The sequence below is a fragment of the Amblyomma maculatum genome, chromosome 3 (assembly GCF_055883805.1).
Source record: "Amblyomma maculatum isolate TAMU_Amacu chromosome 3, ASM5588380v1, whole genome shotgun sequence".
In the NCBI taxonomy this organism is placed as follows: domain Eukaryota; kingdom Metazoa; phylum Arthropoda; class Arachnida; order Ixodida; family Ixodidae; genus Amblyomma; species Amblyomma maculatum.
In genome coordinates this window covers 153997855-154023831 of record NC_139346.1, presented here as the reverse complement: position 1 = coordinate 154023831, position 25977 = coordinate 153997855, and the positions used below count along the sequence as shown (strand labels likewise).

Genomic DNA, 25977 nt, shown 5'->3' with positions numbered 1-25977 from the left:
GCTGCGTTACGACGCACATGCCGTTTTAAATTACAGTAGTACCGACGGTGACATATATTGCAACTCGTAAACGCCTCTCTGGTTACTGGTGGAAGGGAAGTTAACAAAACCAAACAAGCATTTTTTTTGCGGTGTGCTGAAATCATTTCACGGTTCGTAAATTGGGAGTGCTAAAGCAGTCCATCCGAACTACACCGTTATTGAATACTTCATGAGTGCATGCGTTAGTTACTTGGGCAACCAATACTGTTTGGTGGGCTATGTTTGGGAAAACATGCACAAGAACAGAGAGGAAGAGAAAAAAAAAACGAAGAAAAGCAAGCAGGATCAAGGCTCACCATCACCTGGTTAATTCAAGGGAAACGAACATGTTTTTTAAAAACCACCTGCGATGGGTAACCAGTCGCGCTGTAGCGCAAGTGTTTAAAAAACATGTTATTTTCTTTGCATAAATCACGTGGGGCAAGGCGACATTCCGTTCTCTCAACGGTAGGGTTCTCTGAGCAGCGTCACCTGGCGACAGATAGCGGAAATATTGTAAAAATGACTAAGAGCGCTTGCCCCCTTCGTCCTTCCCTCATTTCTTTCTCTTTCCTGCAATTGTGCTCCAACATTTCGTCACAATTAATTAAAATTGAAAATTATTATTAATCGTCACGTACTACACGCTTAAGTTGCGGCGCTCGCTTAACTTGAAGATGTCGAAGGTGCCCTCGAACTGGAAAATTTCAAACATGAAAATCCATATTTTTCGCCTGCTTAAAACAAAAAATAGGCCACATAAGTGTCTGCGCTTCCTGCCCGCTTTCATAACAAACTGGCATACAACGAGGTTACTGTCACCGCGGAGTAGTCTCGAAATTTTTCTTCGCGCGTTGTGACCAAACTTAATTACCTTATATTCAAAGTTTTGTAAGCGGACGATATTCTTCTGCGCATACTTTATCAATCACGCAACATTGGAATGACCTATGTTTTGCCAATATATGTAAACATTCGTCGTCTTCTTTGGCAAACAGCGTAGTTTGAAAGGCCTTGTTCTTTCTTTCAATGTGTGTGCTGTGATAGCAACGACAATGAAAACGAGGAGAGTCGAGTGCAACGCCCAACGCGGACAGTGTGGAGGGAAGCGCCAGTACGCCGACCAAGTGTCTAGTCAAGGGCACGAAGGAAAGTCTTCTTGTCGAAATTTTGGTCAGAGCATTGTGTTCTGATCGTGAGACATCGACCTCGTTGAAAGGCCTATAATTGTCTACAAGTTGAATTTTCCAGAAATCCCAAATCCGAGCTGTATTTAATTCTCGGCGCTCGAACCATGGTGCAGTGATGGAAGGAGAGGTGGCGAGGACGTCCGGGGGCGAGGCTCAGAAGGACTGCCAGTCGTACATCTGTGTGGCCGAGCGCATCTGGTAGAGGAGCAGCTTCAGCTGCTCCATTGTGTCGTTGTAGAACTCGGAGAGGCTGGGCTTGCGACGGATGAGCTCCATGATCCAGCTCATGTTCTCGTCCATGTTCTTCAGGATGTGGTTGGGCCAGTAGCGTAGGTCATCCTTAGAGATGCGCTCGGAGCTGTAGTTCACCACCGTCGAGAAGTAGCAGTCCAGCTCCAGCTTCAGCATCACGTACCTGCGCGTGAGTGGGTGGCCCGCCCGATGTGGGTGCCGGCTGTTGTGCGATCGCGGTCATTGAACCCAAGCTTCTCTTTCCTAACTCAACAAAGGTAGATAATTGGACGGTTCGCAAGATACTGGTGTCGGTAATATCAGTCAAAATGCGGAACAAAAGCAGCACCGTACTTTTAAATAATTTCCTATGACCTCAATAGCAGTGCGGTTACCTTTTAATTGTTTATCTCCTATCCGTTTCGGCACAGTGGGGAAAAAAAGGGGGGGGGGGGGATAAGCACTATAGGGGATATTTGCATCGTGCTTTAGGTATGAACAAATTAGGGTTGCGCTCAGAACAAGAAGTGTTATGGCAACGTGAAAGATGCCGTATCCAAGGGCAAAATGGCTGCCATGTCCGCAAATAAAAGGTATGCTGGGCCGTGTATCGCCCGAACAGTCTGCAAACTTTCTGGTCTGCGCCCTTCTTACATGCCACTTAATACACTTGTAAAACAAGCGTAAAACATATATGTTCACCTTGTCCTGCTCCTGCGGAACATATAGGTAGAAGGCGTGACCTGTGGAGTCGGCTCGAGTGTGCGCATACCTTTTAAATGAGGCCTCGAGCAGCTGCGCCACCTCGGGCAGGTCTCGAGGCACGCGGTCGCGCATGTGCGCGATCATGGACTGGCCCTCGGTGTAGTAGCTGTACATGAAATCCCTGAATTCGTCGAGCGATCCGAACGGCGAGTCCATGTTGTCGTGCGGCGCGGTAAACGCGATGGACGGCTTGCTCTTGGACGTCTCACGCTTGTTCACGTCGCTCAGCAGGCTGTCGTACATGTCTCGCGGTGTGCCCTGCAACCAGTCAAGGTGCGTTCGGGTGCGCGTTTCAGCGCCACCCAAAGGCATTACGCTGAGTGCGCTCAGAAGCTGCTCGGAGGTGGACAATTTCCGTTCACGTAAGATATTTCGTACGAAGTTTCTTTAGTGGTTAGAGGTGAAGCAATACGTTCCAAAGAAGTGCGAAATAAGGGCAAAGCAGAGGACAAAGAGAGGAATCGCGTTGTATTCTTAGGATGTATGGCTATAAAGCCTTAATTCACATTTGTTCGCCCCTGGGGAGGGTGAAAGATCACCGCCTTTATCATCGTTCGATACGGGGACAGAAAGCTCCAGAAAGCTTCGAGAATCGTAAATGGTTGTGTCCCTTCGTTATATCTTGATTGGTCGTGATGTTAAAAAAAAAATATGTGAATATGTGAATAGTGAAACAGGGTCACATAAGTAAACATCGACAATGCAATGCGCCAACACCGGACAAGTGCATCGTTTAAACCGTACGCGCGCTCACTAAAAGGGCAGCCAAGAAACTTGAATCATGGCACTTGCCAGCACCTGAATAGCGATCGGCATAGCGTGGCCGCATATGTGTCACCTGTGTCGCTTGCTGAGACTCGCGGAAGTGTGTACGCCTGCAAGAGCCCCCGATCGTCGGCCCAGCGCTGCCGCCGCTCCCGCTGCGGCTGGTGATGCGAGGGCTGGTTGTCATGTTGATCGGCCGTCCGGTCTGCGACGCGCGCCGAGCTCGGAAGGAGACGACAGAGGGGAGCTACGTCGTCTTCCTTTTCCTATTTTGCCCGTGGGCCCCCGTGCGGGACCAGAACGCAACAGTCAGGTCAACTTGTTTTTTTACCGCTTCATGTAGCGTTCTGAGGGATTCAATGAAGTTAATGACATGTGCTACGGGAACTTCCCGCATTACTCCCTACTTAAACCACAGGGATATAGTGGAAGAGAAGCGGGCAGCCTAAATAATCTGCAACCCTTGAACATCTTTCACGAATTAACCTTGTAGTAGATGTGTTGCGAAAAAGGGGGAGTTATATGGCGGTGTGTATACCACGGTCGCTTATTTATTGGACTCCGGGAAAAATGCGAAGTCTTGAAGGACACTTTGATTTGGGCTCAGATAGAGCGGAGGCAGTCGTTGAGGACATGACCGATAACTTGTTTTTTTGAACAGTGTGGTGATCTAGACAATACTTTGACCAATATTATAAAGAAATCATAACTGTCATAGCCGCAGCTTTCAGTGTAAGCTACACTGCACCTGACATCAACAACACAAAGGCAGCTGAAAGCAAAAAGAAGCAAGGTGGCGCAAATAGCGACACGTTCCTTGAAGCAAGAAGAAGAAGTGGCGACAGAAGGGGCTCGTATCTGGCATTCGGTGTGCCGTCGTCATATCGCCGTTACTCACCCGCGTTGCGAGGACGGCATGCAGCCGTCGGAACTGGACGCGGAGGTCAACGCACCGGTGGTGCTTGTTAGTCGCGAGAGCCTCTACGTCATTGTCGTCGTACTGAGCGCATCCGTGCTGGCATGTGTGACTGTCCTCTCTTACTCGTTCAACAACTACAACCACCTCAGGCAGAACGCCGAAGAAGTGCGCAACTACATCGCGTCTTTGGCTAAGACAGCGGAACGAAAGAAAAGCGAGCACGTTTATTCCGTGCAGCGCACAGCTGGTAATACTGCTGTGCCAGCGACCTCGGCCCCCGGCAGCCATGCAGGATTTTCGAATGTCAAGAGCAGGCGGCGTACCGTTCACAGAGGCCGCCAAGGACAAGCTAGATGCGGTGGCGCGCCAGGCGTCCAGTGCTCAGAACCAGAACAGTGATGTGCCTGTCGGCACCGGCAGCATAGCTGCGACTGTCCTTGCTGGTGCCAGCGTTGAGAAGATGCTTTCCACTGGCTCCGTCAATACTAGTTCGAGCGCTTCGGTGAGCGGGATCACAGAGTCTGCTTACTGCAGCTGTTGATCAGTGCTGGTTCTTTAAGAAGACGTGTGAAGAATATACTGTGACAATAGTGTCCGGCTAGTACACAATATTAGTAACACTTCGCCTCTTGTTTTTTAAACGTTTACAAAATGATTAGAGTGCGTACTTTGGATTTCAGTCTTCGATTATTACACCCATAGTTATTGTCAAAAGTTTGGAGCCCAGGAGGTTTGCCTCGGGCTATATCTTGTGACTCGTAATGCATCCCAAGTGTTCCGAGTACCTCCCGAAGGCAAGAATACATTTTTCCCTACCCTCTATACCGAGACTTGAATGATAGCTGAAGCAATATCACTACACTGAATAAAAGCATACCCGATCTCTAAACTTTTCACAAAGGCTGTGCATATGGTGTGACACCACCGGCTATGAACGCTTAATTCTCGTATCTAGCAGGAGGAGGAGGAGGAGGAGGAGGAGGAGGAAAAACATTATTTTACGAGGAATTTGAGGCACATAGGCTTCCTGGGTCTCCGCACGACCCCACTCGCGATCTAAACGTTCATGTGATGTTGGTACATGACGTATGCGGTCCGACTGACGATGAGTTTCTGTCTGACAAGGTCCGCTGACCGCAGTGAGGTCTCCCAGTCCTCCCAGGTTCGGAGAGGGGCGGGGGGAGGAGACAACAGGTTTACCTCATCACTAGTTCGCAAACTGTTGTCTTGCAGGAAAGCGATATGACGGCGTTTTATCTCCCAACCCAAAAACTGACATTACGCGCTTTGGGTAAGCCTCTCGGTTTCGATTGGTCAATATGCAACTAGTTGATATTTTAGCCAAATAACCATTTGAAAAACCTGGGAAAATTGATGATGGCAGAGAACAGTGGTGGTACGAAGCTTTTTACGAGACAGAGGGAATAAGGTATACAATGCTGGGGCTATTTGGTTCGGCTCGAGATCTTGTCACGCACCGAGCGGCAACAAGCAGCACAGGTCATTCGACAAATGGTAAGATTTCGCGTTCACGTTTTATCATAGCAAATAAAATCCCACTACAAGCAACTGCACGTTCTTTGGTATAAGGCTTTCGTCGGCGCCACCTTGAACACGATGGCAGTCAAACCCAACTGCTTAGATTATGAAGAATGCAGTTTTAGGCGTAGCATACTGGGCTCGTGGCTCCTAAAAGTTGTCTCCGTACCCCTGTTTGAGAGAGAGCCTTCAAGAAGGAATTAAACTTCTTCCGGAACAAATATTTGAGCGGCGCAGACATGGGATGCAGCAGCTACCGGAACTTCAGATCTGGTATATACCGGTGCAGACAAAAGTAACGGAGCACGCTATTTTCTTCTAAAATATTTCACTCCTTTCAGAAATGAAACTGGAAGTAATGATATATGCGAATCGGTGGTAGATGCCAGTGCACTTTCACCTGAACCAATATTGTTTTCTTATCTCCGGTGAAAAAGGCGTGATTATAATTTGAACGGAAAAGCGTGCTCCGTTTACTTATGTCCGCACCTGTACGTGTTCGCCAAAGTAGATGGGCCCTCCGCGATTTAGTGCATCATCATCAAACTGCGCTTCAAGGTCGAGTCAAAAGAGATGCAGAAAAATGATAGACGTCGTGGTAAAGAGTCTATATGATATAAGTAGTATCGGTTGATTGGTCGGGGTGTTTGATAGTGTGATTGCTTGACTGATTGATTAGTGACTAGTAATTGGTGATAAGTGAATGGAATCAGCGTGATGTAGACAGTCGTGTGTGTGTTTGTGGTTTGGTTTGGTTTGGTTTGGCTTGGTTTGTGGGGTTTAACGTCCCAAAGCTACTCAGGCTATGAGAGACGCCGTAGTGGAGGACTCCGAAAATTTCGACCATCTGGGGTTCTTTAACGTGCACTGACATCGCACAGCACACGGACGCCACCCCGTTTCGCCTCCATCGTTACAGAGTTGCATGCCCCAAAGAGATTCAGCCTATAAAGGACGTTGCAATGGAGGGCTTCTGAAAGTTTTGACCATTTACGGTTCTTTAAGATGCACTGACGTCGCAAAGCACACGAAGGGGGCCTTGCGATTCGCTTTCATCGAAACATGGCTGCCTTCATTAAGAATTTTGGTCATGAACATAAGACCAACGTCTCTGATGCAACGTCAAATGGCCAACATAAGGTCAAAGTTTCTTATTTGCCTCGGGATTGAAGGAGACGATCTAGTGGGCTCAATGGATTTAAAATAGATAACTAATATCAGACGACCATTGTGCAATTCCTAAAAAGAGATAAGGAAGATTCCAGGATGGCAAGTTGTCAACTGCCGCTAGGAAGGGCGCAGAGGAGCTGATATCTAGAATTCTCAGAACACGCCAGTTAGCGCAAAATTTTAGAAAGCTTAACCTAGCTCACCTTGGTCTATATAACCGCGTGTGAAATCAACTAAATCTGTTATGCTTTAATCACTTCTGGACATTCAAATATAGCTGCATATTTCATTTTCAACCTCAGTCTGCCTTTTTTTAAAATAATGCTAGCTACCGGTGGACGAGAGATGTGTGCTTTATCCCTGCCTGAACTAACCCTCTGCTAATCGTCACAGAAATACCTGCATCTAAGAGAAAAAAGAAGGCACAAAGAATAGAAGATGTGGAGCATTTCCTAATACCTGCATCTAAGAGAAAAAAGAAGGCACAAAGAATGGAAGATATGGAGCATTTCTTCTTCTCCTGCCAGAAGTTCGCACTTCAAAGAAAGACTTACCTGGAGGTCCCTCTTTCCAGGTTATGCCTCCCCTTGCCTCTAATAGTATTACTATCGTTTGGCGCGAGCGCCAAAGGATTTGGATCGGGTTTAATATGCGGAATTACCCCGCCGGGGTGGCGCAGTGGTTATGGCGCTCGACTACTGTTCCCAAGGAAGCGGGATCGAATCCCGGCCTCGGCGACAGCTTTTCGATGGAGGCGAAAAGCAAGGCGCCCGTGTGCTGTGCGATGTCAGTGCACGTTAAAGAACCCCGGGTGGTCGAAATTTCCGGAGCCCTCCACTACGGCGTCTCTCATAGCCTGAGTCGCTTTGGGACGTTAAACCCCACCAACCAAACCAAACCAATATGCGGAATTTTGAATGATTATATAATTGCAACTGCTAAGTTGAATTGCTAACGAAATTTTTTCAAGATCTTTTTCGACCAAAATATTCAGTTTATTTTACTTTAAACGCTCTTCTGTCGTTTTTCATCAATACATTTTACGAAATTCTCGATTGGCGCTATTAGTTTTGTTGTAAGCACCTGTGGAAATTTCTATGTATACGCCACTGCATCTTGGTCATTCACCCCATGTGTGTATGTGCCGTGTTTCAAAAGAAGAAGAAGAAGGAGAAGGAGTATGTGCCATTACAACGAGGGAGAAGAAGAAGAAGAAGGACAAGCGGTAATGGCCGCCTCAACGTCGCCGCTGCCGTTGTTTGTGGCGCTATTTCGTCCCTACGCGCCCAGGCTCGTCGTCCCCGCCGACCGAAGCATCGGGGAACTCGAGCTGCCGGCGCTGGCCAAACGTAATGAGGTGCTCGCCTACCGCAAGGATCTCTACGTGATAGTCGCCAAGCTCAAACCCAGCGTCCCGCAATGCGCGTGTGTCCTCGGCTACTCCTTCACCAATCACGGCAAGCTAAAACGAAACGCCAAGGGCGTGCGCAACGACATCGTTTTTCGAAGATATCTTAAGAAGTTGCTGACCGGCAGGACAGCGCTCAATCCGGGACGAAGGCCTGATGCTGTCAACCCAGGCCAGATGCAATTACCCAGAGAAGAATGCACACTAGAGAGACGAAGAGACGCCATGTTTTTGCTGCGAAAGGTGGGCTGGCTTCTTTTTGAGTCAGTCTTCTAATGAAACGAGGAGGATGGCGGCGCACTACTTACTAGTCTGCTACTGTGAACGTTACGGTGCACGACTTCGCCGACGCCGCTTGAATGAAGCCAGCGCTTTCCTCGATACGAGAAAACCAGTTTTTGCGTGGGTTGGAAGGAACGATTAATATGACTCGACACTAGAGGGAAGAGCAACAGTTGTGTGAGGCTCATGTGATGGAGTGCAGCTTAGAGCGAAAATCTGCTTCATAACAGTGTCCTTGGCATGTGCGTGCGAAGGATTTATGGAGCATGCCGATGGTGATCAGTCAGGCTGTCTGGCGAGCTGATGCGACAATAAACGAGCTGACACTAGTAACAATGGAAGTAAATCGGTTTGACTAGCGCGCGTTCTTTATGCCAGTAACTAACGGCTTTGGTTTTGTGCCTTCGATATCATTCTCCCTTTACATTATGAAGTAAGCACGTTAGCACCTAGCGTGTGGTCGCACTCGTACAAGCGGTCCCACTCGCCAGGTAATGTTCGGCAAATGCTTTAGTATGGACCAGGTGCATTCCGTAGGACGGGCTAATTAATGGTCATGCAATTTAACGTGCGTCGGGTTACGGTGTGCAATTGCACTAGAAGGTTGCAGAAAAAAATTTGGAGGACGCTTAAGCTTCGCCTTCAAGAGTGGAACGCGATAGCGTTATTGCACCTCGTCGAGAAAACTTACTAAACGCAAGGGTATTGGGGCATCCTCGCACCGGTACCCGCGCGGCCCGAAGGGGAGAAGCGGGTGAGCGAAGATAGTCAACTAAAGAAAGGAAAGACGCTTGATTCTACAACCTGTGAGGGTGCACGGCGAAACGTCAGGGGCGAGTGGCGCGCCACGTGTCGGGACAGCGCCGCACATTGCGAGGAGGGGTTCTTCTGTGTTTGCCGCAAGATGGCTCTGCATGTGCGCAGAGCGCAGAAGAAATGTAGCGGAAACGTACTTCGCTACTCGTGTAACTGCGACTTCTGTAAGTAACATGCTCATAATTACCGATATACACTGCAGTATAACGTTCTACGGCATGTTTCTAAGGCAACACCGCATTCACTAGAAGCGCTTTTGTACCGCTTTCAAGCATCGAACTCGTGGCTGAGTGAAGTTCTGGATGACCTGGTAAAATTGAAGAAATTTTAACCTCACACGCGTCAGCTCAAGGGCAGCTGAAGTGTTTTATTAAGTGTGACAATTTGTTGTTCATGTATACCTCGGAAACAAAGATAAAACAAAACTCGTGGCTGAGTGGTAGCGTCTCCGTCTCACACTCTGGAGACCCTGGTTCGATTCCCACCCAGCCCATCTTGGAACTTGCTTTTTATTTATGAAGTGCATGCCGGGATTTATCGCTCACTGGACGCCGACGACACCGGCTTTTCTGCTACACGAGCTCCTTAACGCTACCGCGTTAAAACATGTTAACAGAAGAAACTGAATTTGGAGAGTGCGAAAGCATTAGAGCTGCCGCGAAGCCTATGTAATTTTTACTCCTTATTTTTCAATGTGTTTGTTCTGTAGTTTATATTATGTTATTTGTAGTTTTGATTTTATTTTTTATTTTTATTTGCCATTAGCATTGCTAATCAGAAACATTATTTATTACTATTTCAGTATTATTATTTATCATCACCACTAATATAATTACTTATTTTTTCATAGCCTACTAGTAATTGCATTGCAGGAAAGGCGCGCTATCTCACACACTCACTCTGTGGACACCTGACCTGCGCCATAAGGGAAAGTCATACTACTACACCGCACTAATAATAATAATAATAATAATAATAATAATAATAATAATAATAATAATAATAATAATAATAATAATAATAATAATAATAATAATAATAATATTATTATTATTATTATTATTATTGGTTCACAGGAAGGGAAAGGTGCAGTATCTGTCACACGTTGTTGTGGACACCTGAACCGCGCCGTAAGGGAAAGAAGGTGGGAGTGAAAGTGGAAAGAGAGAAAGAGGAGCCATAGTGGAGGACTACGGAGTAATTTCGACCACTTGGGGATCTTTAACGTGCGCTGACATCGCACAGCACACGGATGCCGCTTCGTTTCGCTACAGTGAACTAGAATTTCGCCTCCATCGAAGCGCAGCCGCCGCTGTCGGGATCGAACCCGGGTACTCCGGCACAGTAGTCGGGCGTCTTACCACTGCACCACCCCGGCGGGGCCTACACCCCACTAAGGTTCGCATACTCAGTTGTGGCTTTATTTTTACAGCGAAGCTGGGTACCTCTAAAGTTCAAGGTAGGCCGTCGTTGCAACCGCCACCGCTTACGTTGCGGACGACCAGGAGGAAACGAAGCCCATGATGACCGTGGAGGGTCCTTTTATCTAATAGCTACAGCAGTGTATGCTGACAATCTCGAGCCATATAGAACAGTCAGGCAAGTGTACCCAACACCACATAATCTCTTAACAAGTTAGAAGAAAACACACTTAGAAGACTACAAACACATACACAACGCCTGCTAGGTTACACCCGTGGTACCCTGCACTATACTCTTCGCAGTGCCCACACTGTGGAGAGGTAGCTAACCTCTACCACATGGTGTGGGCATGTCAATTCAAGCCCATAGTAAACTCCATTCCAAACCCACCAGAGGAGCAGTTGGAGGCTTAATCCGCTCAGCGATGATCCTGACCGTCAGTATTGGCTGGTGGGGAGGGCCAGCGCGGCAGCAATATCCAGTGGACTACCAGACTAGGTGGCCAACCCACATGGTCTACAAGACTGTAAATAAAGATGTTTTCAATGAATCAATATTTTTCTTCTCTATTTTCTCCTACGTCCGCAAGAGGCAGCGGAGGTGGCTCAGTTAGAAAAACAGTAGCAGGCCCGTGTATTTCTTCTTCCGACAGTCGCAACAACAACGAGGAAAGTTTGCTTGTCGTTGTCCTAAGTGAAAGAAGTCAGGCATTGGGGGGGGGGGGGGGGGGGGGGTGCATTTGGATCACAATTGCCGTCTAATCGCTGGTCACACGTGGTTCGGACCGGTGTTAACCGGGGTTTGTTGGGTCCATGCACACAAAATTGCTTGTCGTGTCGAGCTTTATCATGTGTGAGGGACTCGTACCGACGACATGTCGTCATTGAAACCGCAACGGGGGTTTAACATCCGGGGCCGTGGCGATAAATTGTTAAATTGGTTTAGGGGAAAGGAAATGCGCATGTATCTGTGCCTCCTCGGTCAACACCTGATCGCGCAGTAAAGAAAGGAGGAAGCTGGGAGTCAAAGAAAAAAGTGCTGTACTGGATTGCTCCGGAATTTGCAGTAAAATAGCGCGGACGTTGATATAGCCACGGGGACGGGCAAACAGCGTGGACGTGAGAATAGCAAAAAAGTCAAAATGGGGTTAGAGCCGCCGGGTTTTTAGCGTATTATATTAGGAACGTGTTATTAGGACTTAACATCAAGGCTTAACGTCATATAAAAGATATAATTTCGGCTGTAGACCTTTGCCGCCCATGGAACTTTTCGTGTCGTTGTCGTAAGCAAAAAACGCCATGCCTTCGAAAGGGTTCTACGTCAATCGAAGCCCATGTGTGAAGGCCAAATCGCATACTGTGCGATAACGGCGCCTGCAAACAATGCGAAGAACGTTCCTTCTCCCCGCTTGTGTTTCCTGGTAAAGATTACGGTTGCGTAAGGTACTCTGAGTCGAAAAGTACCCAACAGCATATAAACCACCTACTGCACGTCCCCATGCTTTTATATATAACAGAGAGACCGGTCTAGCAACTCATTCAGGTTATTCCAGGCTACTATGGGTAGACCGCGGAAAGTAAAGACGCCAGAATATGTAGAAACATGTGTGCGAATATTCAAGTGAGGTCACAACGGATAATTCGGTGTCGGTTTACATCTGTGTCCAAACACCCTTACAGCATGGATATCTGCGAACTTAATGGAAACCACAGCCGAGTCTAGACTACACTAAGGTGTCGAAATTGAAGGGGAAGGTCCCAGGAGTTGAGGCAGACTGGCAGCGGTGCCGCTAGAGGGAAAGGGTAGACAGGGGAATGGAGAGCTGTGTGGCGCTGAGTCAGGCAATGACGTATATTTGTGGAGATATGTACTTGTGTACGAATTAAGTTTGCCAGGTGTGTGAAGAAGAAGAAGCAGGTGTTCGATGTAGCAGAAGAAGAAACTAGTGCCGCCGGCACCGCGCTCCACGCTTTCTCCGTTTCGAAGTTCGGCGCCTCAAAAATCTCCAGCGTCGCCACGACAAGGACCATGCAGCGGGAAGTGCAGGCGCAGTTACACTACCCGACGGTGCTGGTTAGCCGTGACGGCTTGTTTGTGATCCTCGCAGTGCTGGGCGCGTCCATCCTGGCATGCGCCTGCGTCCTCGCCTACTCGTTTAACAACTACCAGCAGTTGAAGCGGAACGCCGAGGAGGCCCGCAGGTACATCATCTCCCGCGAGAAGGTGGCCGACCAGAGCAAGAGCGGCGGCAGGAAAGGCGCGGCATCGGCCAATGTGAAGCAGGCCTCCGCAGTGCCGACATCACAAGGCGCTAGGAATGAGATCATGCTAGCTGGGAACACAAGCTACAGTTCTGTTGCCTCGATTGCCAATCGTACCATGAACTTCACTGAGGTGCCCCGGAACTCAGGGGACGCCGGAAAATCTACAGCATCTCAAACGAGTTCCGGATTACATTAGGACCTGGACAGGGAGCTGCAAAGGGAGCAGCAGTTCTCAGGGCTCCATAAGCTATTGTGGCTGCTACTATAAAATGGAACGCTGGTGGGTACAGCGAGTCAAGTGAATGGCAGTGGCTTAATTTTTGTATCAAGTGGCATAGCGCATCTCTGACTGTCACGTCGCTACTGCAGCGTGTGGACATTTTGGAGGAGAAAATTTGAAAAAACGTTGCGCCTATCTTCGCATCACCGAGAAATAAAAACTAAAATGAATTGCTCGCCCTTGCTTGTTTGCGCTTCATTTTTTCCCCAATACAATAGACGTAATGCCAAACAGCTATAAGCATGGCTGTACCATAAATTTCGCAAGAAAAATTGAGACTCCGCCGTAAGAGCGAAACGTGGTATCGTCAATCGACTTCGTCACGGCCTTTTTGTGGTTGTCGTTCGCTACCACCTGCCTCGATCGATTGAGATAATGACCGTACTTAAGTTTGTAGAATTTCTGGAGCGCGTGACAGCTTTACTCCTGCTCCGTGTTAACAGCTTGTCAGTCTGCACAAAGCTCGGTCCAGCGGTGCAACTACCCGACTTCAGCCTCGCCCGCCGACGAGCTGTCGCCGCGAGCGCGCGCCGATCGCGTGAAGCTGCGCAAGACTAACTAGGATTATCCCCGCACGCTAGCAACACGACGCATCCGCTGCTGTGGCAATGGCGGCGGCGGCGGCAACGATGACACCGGCTTCTCAGCCTCACATGTTGCTCAACGCTGTTGTGTTAAATTGAAAAGGTTATGTTGTTTCATTGCTGATTGTTCATCTGGGTTGCTGACAAAATTACCCAAATATTGGACTAACTAAATGGCATGAACTCTGTAGTGTTTTTATGGTCAAATCATACACTGGAGATCAAGTACGAACTGCTTGCGGGTTCGTTGCTGGCATTGGGAACTGAGTGCACAGTACTTAATGTAGCATCGCCTCTCATTATCAACTCTTAACAAACCTGCTGTGATTACACGACAGGCCAGTCGCCTGTTAGATCCGTTACTATTCTTAGTTCCAGCCTCACCAAACATCGTCAAATTACGCGGACACCAGGCCGCAAGGGCCTCGAAAGGAACGAGATGGTTAACGCTTTAGCTCGCGATCTTACCAACCGAGCAGAGCTGCCTACCCTAAGGCTAATCTTCGTACACCATCGTTATTCAGAACGCCCTGAAACCCAGTGGCTCTACCACAGGATTTATCTACCATCGCACTGCCTCTTCATGTCACAGGAGTCCTACTCTTGGAGTCAATTTCAAACGAATATAACTTTCCACATTTCTCAACCTTGCCAAAATCCATCCAGCCGATAGAAATGCCTGTCCTAGAATCAGTGCTAGTCCGACGTCCGTTCATATATGTTGGGAGTGACAGACTAAATCACAACATCTAGAGGGACTGGACACGTCACCAACGCTATACGATGGACAGCCTACGGCTCTCATTCAACTGGAGTGTTCAAAGGACGAGAAAAAAAAAAGTAAATCTCATGCGGAATATTAAGCACGCTTGTAGCGTTTACCTTAGCAAAGCGACTCGGATTATTAGCGACGTCGCAGTGCTTGCGGTTCTTTAACGTACACTGGCATTGCACAGTAGACGGGCACTTTGCGTTTCGCTTCCATCGAGACACGGCCGCCGCCATAGCAAAACATTTGGCCAGGCACGCAATACCGACGTTAACTACGCCGTAACATTCAATAGAAGGCCAACGTTCCTTATGTGCATCGGGATTAAGGAGGCGAACTAATGGGCTCAAGAGATTTAAAGGAGGCGATAACGAAAATCAGGCGACCATTGTCAGTCCCCAAACAGAGCAAAAGAAGGCTCGGGGATGACAAGTTGTTAACTACTACTATGAAGGGCGCAGAAGAGCTGATATCAGAAATTCGCCAAACAAAGGTTGAGAAACAAATTTTCGAAAGCAAGCCTAACTGATATTTGGTCATAGCAGCGTGTGAAATCAACTTTGTTTTGCTCTACTCGGTTTTTGACATCCAAATATACTGCACATTTGATTTTTTAACCTGATGCTGCCCTTTTTGATAATATTCTTGCTACCAGTGCATGAGTCATGAATGCTTTGCCATGGCCTGAACTAAGCCTGTGCACAACGTCAGCTATATGGCACCCACGCTTCCCGGACCGCCACAGCCTGTCTGCATCAAATTACAAAAAGAAGGCAAGAATAAAATCATACGAGGCACGTAAGACTGCTTAGATGTAGTAAGGCGGAAGCCTTTGTCATTGTTTATGTTATTGTCATTATTTTTTATATTTTAATTTTAAACTTATGTTTTATATTTATATTTTTATTTTAAATTATATATTTTTTTGTATAACAATTGGAATCATCCTTGACTTGTTATGCGGTTACTGGATTAGACTTGTGGATTTCTGAGTTGATTTACGACCTTTCTGGATTCGCTTATGGCTTTTGGCTGTTGATAAGCCAATGTTGAGATGCTTTAGCCAATTTAGCCACTGTTGGCTTGTTATGTGACTACGTGTTGGATTGACTATGAATCTGTCTCCTTTGACACGTTTCTGCGGACACTACTCATAGCCAAGAAAGGCTTTCGTTCTATAAATGGAAGAAGTAGAAGAAGCACGGACAGCAGGAGCTCTTGCTCTTAATGCGTCTTCCATACATAACGAAGGAGAAGAAGAATGCGTCTTTGACAGATCCCGTCCCCTGGCGATTGCCTGGTTTCAGCAGGTTCCAGTATATAACAGCCAGGCCTTACTAAACACCAACGATTATCAGCGCTTAGCATAAAATGCTATGTAAGTTGTGTAAAACTAGGCTGTATGACGTATCAATGACGATGGTGCGGTGCAGGATTCTCAGTTTGAGTTATATCCATGCAGATATGGGTGGACCTATGTGACTCATGCGGGGAAGTTGAATCTATAGAGAAGTTTCTCTGGTTGGAAGTTCGCACTTGATCTATCTGGAGGTCCCACTCTTCAGGTTAGGGCTCCCCTTGTCTCTACCAGTGTTGCTATAATAAGGCAGTAACTACTCATCGGAGATTGTTCGGTGCGAGCGCTAAAATTTGTGGGATTCTTCATGAATAAATAATTGCAAGTGGTAAATTGATTGCTAACACCCTTAAAATTCTTCGAGATCAGTTTGAAAAATTAAGTTCTTTATTTCACTTTAAATATTTTTTGACGTTTTTCATTGTAAAATTTGCAAAAGGCACGCTTGACGCTAACATTTTTGCCATAATCACCCACACGAATGTTCTTGTCTATGCCCCTACACCTTGACCAATCCCCCATGGTGATATGTGCCATGTTTCGAGGTACCAAGAAGGAGAAGAAGAACAAGCAGTAATGGCCGCATCAACGTCGCCGCTGCCGCTATTTGCGGTGTTGGTTCGTCATTATGCGCCTAGGGACGCCAGCCCCGCCAACCGAAGCAGCGGGGAACTCAAGCCGCCAGCGCTGACCAAACGTAGCGAGGTGCTAGATTATCGCAAGGATCTCTACGTGATAGTCGCCATGCTCGGGCCCTGCATCCGGCGATGCGCGTGTGTCCTCGGCTACTCATTCACCAACCACGGTAAGCTAAAGCGGAACGCCGAGGGCGTGCACAACGACATCGTGTTCTGGATACATCCCAGACGTTTCCGACCGGCAGGACAGCGTCCAATCCGGGAAGCAGGGCTAATGCTGTCGGCCCGGGCCAGATGGATTTAGTCAGAGGAGAAAAGAAAGCACACTGGAGAGACGAAGAGAAGCTGTTTTTACCGCGACAGGTGGACTCGACGTATTCGACACTGTAGCTTGGAATTCGAGAACAACAACATCCTTGAAGCCCCTGTGATGAAGTGCTGCAGAGAGCGAAAAACTGATGCAAAATATTGACTTTGGCGTGAGCGTGCGCATGGTTTTATAGACCAGCACGATGGTGATCAGTCAGGCTGGCTGGCGAGCTGACGTGACAATAAACGAGCTGAGGAAAGTAACAATGGAAATTAATTCGTCTGAGAGCGCGATGTTTCATTCTTTACGCCAATAACGAATGATGATGTCTCTGTCAGCTAAGTGACTTTAAGGTCATATTCCTATGGAATTATGAAACAAGCATGTGAGCCCCTGGCGTGCGGTCGCACACATACAAGTGGTTCCCTCCGAGGTAACGTTAGCTAAAGGCTTAAATGCAAAACATGTGCATGTGGTGAGAGCGGCTAATGGTCATGTAACTCGGGTTAAGGCGGATGCAGTTGCAGTCGAAAGCTACAGAATAACTTCGACCATATAACTAAACGTACGGTTAGGTTAGCCATCGTAGTAGGGTAGCGCGAGCAAGAGTATTTGCCCGATTTTAAGCTTATTGAGAAATACATGAGTCTTTACCGTATTCAAACCATACGAATGAGAAACTGGAGCTTCAGTGGAACCGTCAATGAGACAATTAGTTATTTAATATAATTGTGTACTTATTCATGCATCGAATGGGGACGAAGATAACGCAAATGCTACTGCAATGCTCTCGTTTTCTATTTTACCTTCTGTCTTCATCTTGACACGCTACGCAGTTCTCTTCTTAGGCGTCGCGGAAGTACATATTTTTTTTTTTTTTAGTCGGTGCCTATTGAACATGAGGACTACACTAACAGCAGTGCTACAGAGTGCTTGTGCTAATTTATCCATTTTGGTACCAAGGCACGGCTAAATGCAGAATCACTTGAAACTTTTGTGATGGCTATGTGCTTCCGTTCCTACGATTCTATGTGGTTTCGCATCCACCTTGTTTAACTTTGAGCATATAGCGACTGGTGGTTGAAGGCAGAGTGCCATATATATCGAGACAGGTAACGAATCCTCATCTCAACGAACTGAATGAAGTCAGAGTGAGCTAAATTACTAGGTTAGATTGAAACAAAGCAGTGCGTGAACTGTCTGCTTTTAAGACTTGCTTATATATGCTTCGTAATAACTTTTATTGACAAGCTCCCTGCACATGCGACACTCTAAGCTAAATTCATAGAAGATGACCCGCTCTTCATTACCCCAGATAGACAAGAGAGCTATTTGGAAGCTTGTGAAAGGACACCAAGGTGTTGAATGGTTTAGAGAATTCGGGTAAATCGCATTCCTCTACAAGTCCGCACTAACACCGGTAAAAGTAATACGTGATGCGACGAGGTTGATGATATGTTGTACATGCCCTTCGCAAGAACAAAAGACCACCAGATCACCCCATGCGGCCTAGCGATGAATAAGACTGAGTGCATGCTGTCGCTTTTAGGGACGGAACGTCGCAGACAAGAGTGGTCACCGCTGCCCGTCTGGCTCATTTCCTGGGACCGCCTCATTCAAAACGTCCTCGACACCTTCGTGGAGTCTAGACCCCGCTGTGGCGTCATTGAGGCTACCAGACAGCCGTTGAGGAGTCGCGCACTTGAACCAGGTTTTCGCCTGCGTTTCCTTGATGTTCGTAAACTGTCACGGAGGAGTTAAACTACAGAAAACCGTTTCTGCTTATCGGAGCTTCCGCACTGTAAACTAGGTTATCTACTCGAGTCTAACCTGGCTAAGCAACACAGCATAACCGAGCATACCAAAGCTTTCGCCTGCATAACCGGACTTAGCCGAGCCAAGCCACAGCAATTTATTCACTGTAAGATAGAACATGCGCTGAATTATTGTTGTGGGCTAAAAAGCTAACGCATTCGTTCAGTACCGAATGAGACTCCAGCTGCTCTTTGAAGACTGTGCATAAGCACGGTAACAGTGGGCGTTAAGTTGGTATCCTTAAATTGTCCAATCAGAATGCTTTCGAATAACGTTTGGCTCGCAAATTAACAAGGCAGGTTTCGGTTGCGACACACGCTACTCCATCAATTATTAATAATTATCGTTATTAATTATTATTAATAGTTATTATTAGTTATTTGTTACTTATTAGCTTTGGAATTCTGCACAATGTGGAGATATTGGGTCTGAGCGATACTCAGATGATCACGAACAATGGCACCAGCCCACCCATGCACATCCAAATAAATCCCGCAAGAAGGCACAAGCGATGATAAATAGAGACAGACAAGCAACACGGCAGGTGGTTGCACTGACAGGTACCGATAGAGCTGCTGATGCTTCCCTCCGGTGCAGCAGCCGTTATTGGAATCGTACGTATCAGCAAAATCGACCTGGGAGGCAACATACATTCACAGCAGGGAGCGCTGGTATAATGTGCAAGCGTATGCTGACCTATATCACATGGTGCGGGCCTGCCAGCAAAATAGAAAAAATAAAAGCTATAAAACAGCCAACTAGGGAGGGCTGAGAGGCGGCCCTGTCCAGCTCGGACCTGGAAGACCAGCGTGCCCTGGTCCAGAGAGCTCGGCCAGCGGCGGCTGCCAATGGCGTCTCGGAATATGGTCTGCCAATCAGCTCCACAACAAAACGCACCTCCCTTCCCAAATCAAATCATCGTTGATAAATGTTTCCTCCTCCTCCTCCTCCTCCTCCTCCTCCTCCTCCTCCTCCTCCTCCTCCTCCTCCTCCTCCTCCTCCTCCTCCTCCTCCTCCTCCTCGGCTACTCATTCGCCGGCCCCAGCACGTTCAAGCCGAATGCTGAGGAGATGCGCAGATACATCGCGTTCCGAACGAAGGTTACCGACCAGCAAAGAAGCGGCGAAGGGACGAGCATAGATATCGTACTTGGCAGTAGAGCCACCTCGAAGACTCCGGTGCTGCCGGCCGCTGCCACTCGGTTTCGGGTGATAGCGGACACTGGAGCACCAAACAGAATAGATGTCGCCGTGGACTACGCCGTCTTTGTCACGGCTCGATTGCCGTGGCGACAAAAGTAAAGGTGCTCCATGCGGACGGTGCGGTCAGCTTGTATGTACCATCGCTCCATGACAGCAAACCTGAGGGTAAACGTCATGATGTGCGGCTTCAGCAATGCTACGTTAGCTAAGGGCCCGGCACTCGCTCGTGAATGAAATCCTACGCATCTCACACCACATCGATGTGGCTGAATGCTGCGGAACTGCTGGCCACACTAAGTGCGTCAGCGAAGACCGGCACAGATTGAAAATTAAAAAAAAAAAGGCAGTTTGAATCGACCTAGTATTTGAGTTCAGAAAGCATTAGTTTAGACCTGTAGTTTAGACCTGATGTAGGACTAAAGTAATCGATCATCCGAAGTCATTCCTGATCGCACAAGTGGGCTGCAAGATAGCACGTATTTGATGGTATGCCAGTTGTATGTGTGCTTACGTGTATGCCACTTATCGCAAAAGCTTAGAAGCCACTGCAGAAACTGCATTGGGAGAATGCGAAAGCATTAGCGATGCCGCTACGTTTCTGTAATTTTTACTTTTTTACTTTCTATTGTTTACTTTTTGATCTGATTGGGTTATATTTGATTTATTTATTTATAATCTTTCATTTTATTGATTTCATTTGTCATTTGTTATTTTAAATCTTTAATTTCAGTTTTTATTTTATTTTTTATTTTATTATTTTGTAGCGAAAGCTACACTGCGCTAGGTTTTGAAACTGTCGGCGTGGCACCGCGGCACCGTGGAAGACGAAGAATAAGACAAAGAAGAACAAGAATAAGGACAAGAAGAAGAACAAGAAGAACAAGAGGAAGAACAAGAAGAAGAACAAGAAGAAGAACAAGAAGAGGAACGCTCGGTCACCCGCAGCTAATGCTTTCGCTCCACATTCGGTTCAGCAGCGTTGAACCCTTCTGATCTTTTTGTCTGCCACTATAATTATCATCATAATTGTTATTATTATAACCATTACTACTAGCCATTATTTTTTGCCTACCCTACTAATTATTTGGCATTAGTAATTGGTTTACGGGAAAGGCGTAGTATTTATCACACTTTTTGTGCAAACTTGCACCATGCTGTAAGGGATAGAGCCGAAGCTGAAACTATAGGGTATCGTGCACACCTACACTTAATCTGTAAATAAATAAGGAGCCTTCCGCTGGATTTGGCTTGGAAAACATTTATTTCGTCAAATTGCAGATGCAGATGGTCCGCTCTAGATGGCCTCCAGTCCATGGCTGGCAGCGACCTTAGTGGCCCACTCGGTGGCCAAGGCTTGAATGCCCGGGTCCGAGCTGACCAGAACGGCCTCCCATATCGCTCAAGAGAAGGAATTTGTACTAGATCTTCCGGTGGAGGTTCCTCTTTACATTGCCATAGTATGTGATCATACGTGGCTGTTTCGCCACAGAACCTGCACGCGGGGCTAAAGTCCTCCGGGTACATTTTTGCTAACAGGTAAGGGCTAAGAAAGGATCTCGTCTGGAGTCTCCTCCAAGCGGTCTCCTGTGCCTTATCCAACGTTTTGTCAGGTGGTGGAAATTTGTCCCGTTCACAATCTGTAATGACTTTTGATATCGTGAAAAGATGCCAGCCCCTCCTTGGAGTAACCCATGGATACTTGCGCTGGAGTTTTGAAGGCATAGTGGCGCCGCCGCGTGGCAGGCAAAACAAGCCGACTGGGTAGTACACGGTGGCTCAGCCTATGCTGCAACACGTATGTCGCAGGTTTTCTACGTCGCCTAGCGCTTTTTTTTTTTTTTTTTTTTCTGGGATGTCTGGTGCACTGGTTCGAGAGAAACGCCGTTCGCGCTATTCTGGCTGTTATGCCGGCTTAAAGCTGAAATGTATAGACTACAGTCAGCTATGCATGCATGTATATTCGTGATCGTGAGACAAACTGTCCGTTATAGGCTACTGTTTTTGACTACTTCGCGTCAAGCACTAGGACAACATGAGGACAACATGAGGACAACAAACTAGATATCGATGTTCACTTAAAAACTTTGGTACTTCGATCACTGAAAGCGGCAATTCACTTTAAAGAGAAAATAGTAAGAGACTGCATTTGGTGCACATTTTTAGTTACTAAGCAGCTCATAATAGTTATTCGACCATGAAATGCGCCGCGTTCTTGACCTGTCAGTGCGTTATAGATACGCAAACGTCACTACTGCACCAAAAGGAAACAGTGCTCACGGCTCGAGGGTGTCAAGCATACGTGTTGAAAGCAAGGCAGTCAAGTAGTGGAGCGAGGTCAGCACGGTCATTGGAACGTATTAAGCACGAAGCGACGAAGTGGCGTCTCTCTGCGACGCTTAATTCCGTTCCCTCAACGGTAGGGTCACGCAAAATCTTTCTCCTTACTACTTGTCTCTCAGAGAGTTGAAATGGAATTGTTGCTGAGAGGTGTCTCTGAACGTAACCTAAAGGTAACGTACGCTCACTGAAGGCAGGAAATGATTGCGGTGAAGTAATATCATAGTGCAACCGTTGTCATACTGTAACCTCCTGGTTCAGTTCACAGCTGGTTTTGCGGCTACTCAGAATAAAAGAAACATCACATAATGCAACCTAAAGGGAACACACCCAGGAAAGATGTCAGTAATTTATTTTATGTTGTAAATTGTAAAACAATTGCAGAATATAAATTGCACTCATAGGATTCGAACATGTGTTTCAGTGCTGGATAAGTAATGTTAATGTGAGCCAGTGTGAACAAGGCCTGAAAGGCAGTTCGTTTCTATCCCGAAGGAGGGAAGGCGGGAAGGGTTGGTCGCTGCAGCCGGAAACAAAGCGTCACTCCTCCGCCGTCGCAGCCGCTTCAACGCATTTGGCAGCGGTCGCACGCCGGCGCCCGCTAGACCCGTCTCGGTCTTCAGCTGCTGGATAATCTGCTCCAAACTTCGGCTGGAGCCCCATTCACAACAATGCTCTCTCGATCTCGACAGTGTGAGAAGTGAATGACCCTTCTGGGAAATTTTCATTTAATCAAATGTACGTTCGCACTTACAAATGTTTGCGAATTGTGTGGGGAAACTGAGCCGCTTTCTTGTAGGTGGCGCGTACTTCAAGGGAAGACGCATTTGCAAATGCCCCTCAAAAGATAACGGCTTACTTATCGTTTGGGTGCTTCTCTTTATCGGCGCGTTCTTCGAGGATTACGTGTCGAGTCCACACTGTCACACTCTTGTGACTTCTCGTGTTAAAGTGTTTTTTATCTCCTTTCATTCTCCTTCGTACACGCTCAATGCCACCCTTTTTTACTGCAATCACTCATTCATTGTCTATGGCATTCTTTAAAACATCCTGACCAAACCTCTCCTCCAGGTATCTGAAGAGACAAACAACAAACGTTTTGAGGTCAATCTACCAAGGGCAGAGATCCCGAAGCCCCAAGCTCCTCAGAATTTCCTATGCATTATTAACCAACTTAATATCTGCAGCCATTTGAAAGATGTTGTTGTTTACCAAATAACATAAGGTACATACCCACATAGGGAATTGGCCAAGAATTGGGAGGTGCATGCTATTTTTCAATTTTCTTTTTTTTTTCCCTCAGATAACCTATTTAATTTCCACTCCGTCAAACTTGGTATCGGCCCACTGGATGCAGTGTTTCGTTTTTTTCTTTCTGCTACGCAATTTTTTAGCCACCCCTTTACTTTTATTCTTAACTAAAAGGTTTAAGCCCGCTATAATTCAGTGGCACACGCCGAGATGGTTTATTTCTCGTTTTTTTTTTTTTTTTTGTAAAGTCCCATTACGGCAAAGAAACCAGGTGAAGAATGCAGCATGCGTCTTCAGGCACTTGAAAATAAATTATCAGTGAACGTTTACATTACCATTAGCTCAGGATTCGGACAAAGCCTTCAAACCAAGCAACGCCTCACGTCCCCTTCAATATATACCAACGCTTCATGTTTTTACAGCCCCTCTCTACGCAAAGACAACAAAGACGACAGAAGAAGAGGAAGCCGGTACCACCGCTCGGCCCGAGCCACAGCCGTTCCTCAGAGTCGCGCCATTTTACCGCCGTGAGAGAAACGCCATGGAGCAAAGGCTGGAGGTAGAGATTAACGCACCAGTGGCACTTATCAACCGCGACGGGATGTACGTGGTCATCGCCGTGCTGGGGGTCTCCATCCTAGCATGCTCGTGTGTCCTGACCTATTCGTTCAGCAACTACGTCCACCTCAAGAGGAACGCCGAGCAGGTGCGCAACTACATCGCGTCCCGAGCCAACGGGACCAACCAGCACAAAAGTGCCGCCTCCGCCCCCCGCAGCAGGAAAGCGGCGCCCTTGTCGGCCCCCACGAAGGCTCCGGCGCCATCTTCTGGACGGGAGCCGAGGTTGGACATGCCAGCGACGAACTCCAGTGATGTCACGACAAACCACAGCGCTTACGGCGCGCCTACTGCGGTGGCCAGCCAGGTGGTTGACTAGCCTGTCGTGCTCGCCAACGTGCGCTGCGCGAACCAACGTTTGTCCTGTCAGTTGTACGGCGCGGCGACGCCGGTTTTCTGCCTGGACAAGGCGTCTTCTTGAACTCGCCGTGTACGACGAATAGTGATGTGTTCCACGTCGAGCTAAGACTGCAAGCACATAGCTATACTAGCATTGAGAATAAAAATAACGGGTATGCAGCCGGGAGCCTTGACTTTTGTTTATACCCTTGCTTCTTGCTCTGGACTCGTCGAGGGGATATGCCACGCTTGAAAGTGAAAGTGAAAGTTTATTAGATTGAACATATTTACAAAATGCATAAAAATACAGACGAGGGTCCCATAGTCATAAGACTGCACCGGGACCTCGGGACCCTTGTTGGGAACTATGCGGGAACAGGACAGTGCGGAAGTGGGCCCACGCTTTCAAAAAGCGGGACACTTGTGCTTTCAGTTTACTAACGCCTAGCACCGATGTAGACGAGAGAATAACAAATGTTTGTGGTACATTTCGCGATATATAGTTAGGATCCGCTGACATTCCGGAGCCCAATTGATTTGGACCGTGGCGGGTGGTGCTCTTCTGGATCACCTTTAGTGTTTAACGGTATATATTTCATCCCGAGTTTTTCGATTAAACGCACATAAAAAAAAGTTTTGATTCAGCTGATTCTGGGCTATGGCATAGCATTGCCCAAGCGCCGTCACCCTCAGGAGCCCGAATGCAGCCTCTAGCACGTAACCTGTGCCTTAGCATTGGATGAGTGCAGTCAGCAGAGCTCAATTATCGTAGCTCTGCGAAATATAGCCTTTGTCCGGCCTGGCTTTATCAGCGCTGCATCGCTGCTGCATTTGTCAGTTTGCGCCGCAGTATACACGAAATTACGCGACGCTCTCCGCTAAGGCGTCTCTCCTAGAATGAGTTGCTTTGGGAGGTTAAACGCCCCATAAACCAAACCAGCTCACAACGGACGACAAAAGTAGCGATTGGAGCACCTTCTCCTGTCAAGACAGAATTTCATTAAAGCGAATAAATATAAAGAAAGCAAAGTCAAGAGTATCCGCATGCAGGCATTTGATGTGATGAGAAATGCCAACTGCTATGAAGAAGCTGTTGCAAAACTGCGGGACATACAGAGAAACGCTTTGTTCGAAGTCTACGGAACAAAATTTTAATCGACGCGATGAACGATGACAAAAGACCATTTTATTTATATGCTTGCTGGCTGTCGCACTGAACAAAATTTTAATCGACGCGATGAACGATGGCAAAAGACTATTTATATGCTTGCTGGCCGTCGCATCTCCCTTAACTGTACACACACACACACACACACACACACACACACACACACACACACACACACACACACACACACACACACACACACACACACACACACACACACACACACACACACACACACACACACACACACACACACACACACACACACACACACACACACACACACACACACACACACACACACACACACACACACACACACACACACACACACACACGCACACACGCACACACGCACACACGCACGCACGCACGCACGCACGCACGCACGCACGCACGCACGCACGCACAAACAAACAAACAAACAAACAAACAAACAAACAAACAAACAAACAAACAAACAAACAAACAAACAAACAAACAAACAAAACAAACAAACAAACAAAACAAACAAGCG

General features: G+C 47.2%; 2 protein-coding genes across 2 annotated transcripts in view; both read right to left on the bottom strand.

Moving 5' to 3' along the window:
- The window catches only part of LOC146196520 (cationic amino acid transporter 2-like), a 98787-nt gene that overhangs the window by 28661 nt on the left and 44149 nt on the right, over positions 1-25977 (bottom strand). The gene's annotated exons all lie outside the window — the stretch shown is intronic.
- On the bottom strand, positions 1365-3159 carry LOC146196521 (uncharacterized). Its single transcript, XM_084596369.1, has 3 exons — positions 3046-3159; positions 2215-2465; positions 1365-1626 (listed from the first exon to the last, which is right to left on the bottom strand). The coding sequence occupies exons 1-3, from the start codon at positions 3157-3159 to the stop codon at positions 1365-1367; spliced, it is 627 nt and encodes a 208-aa protein (XP_084452495.1).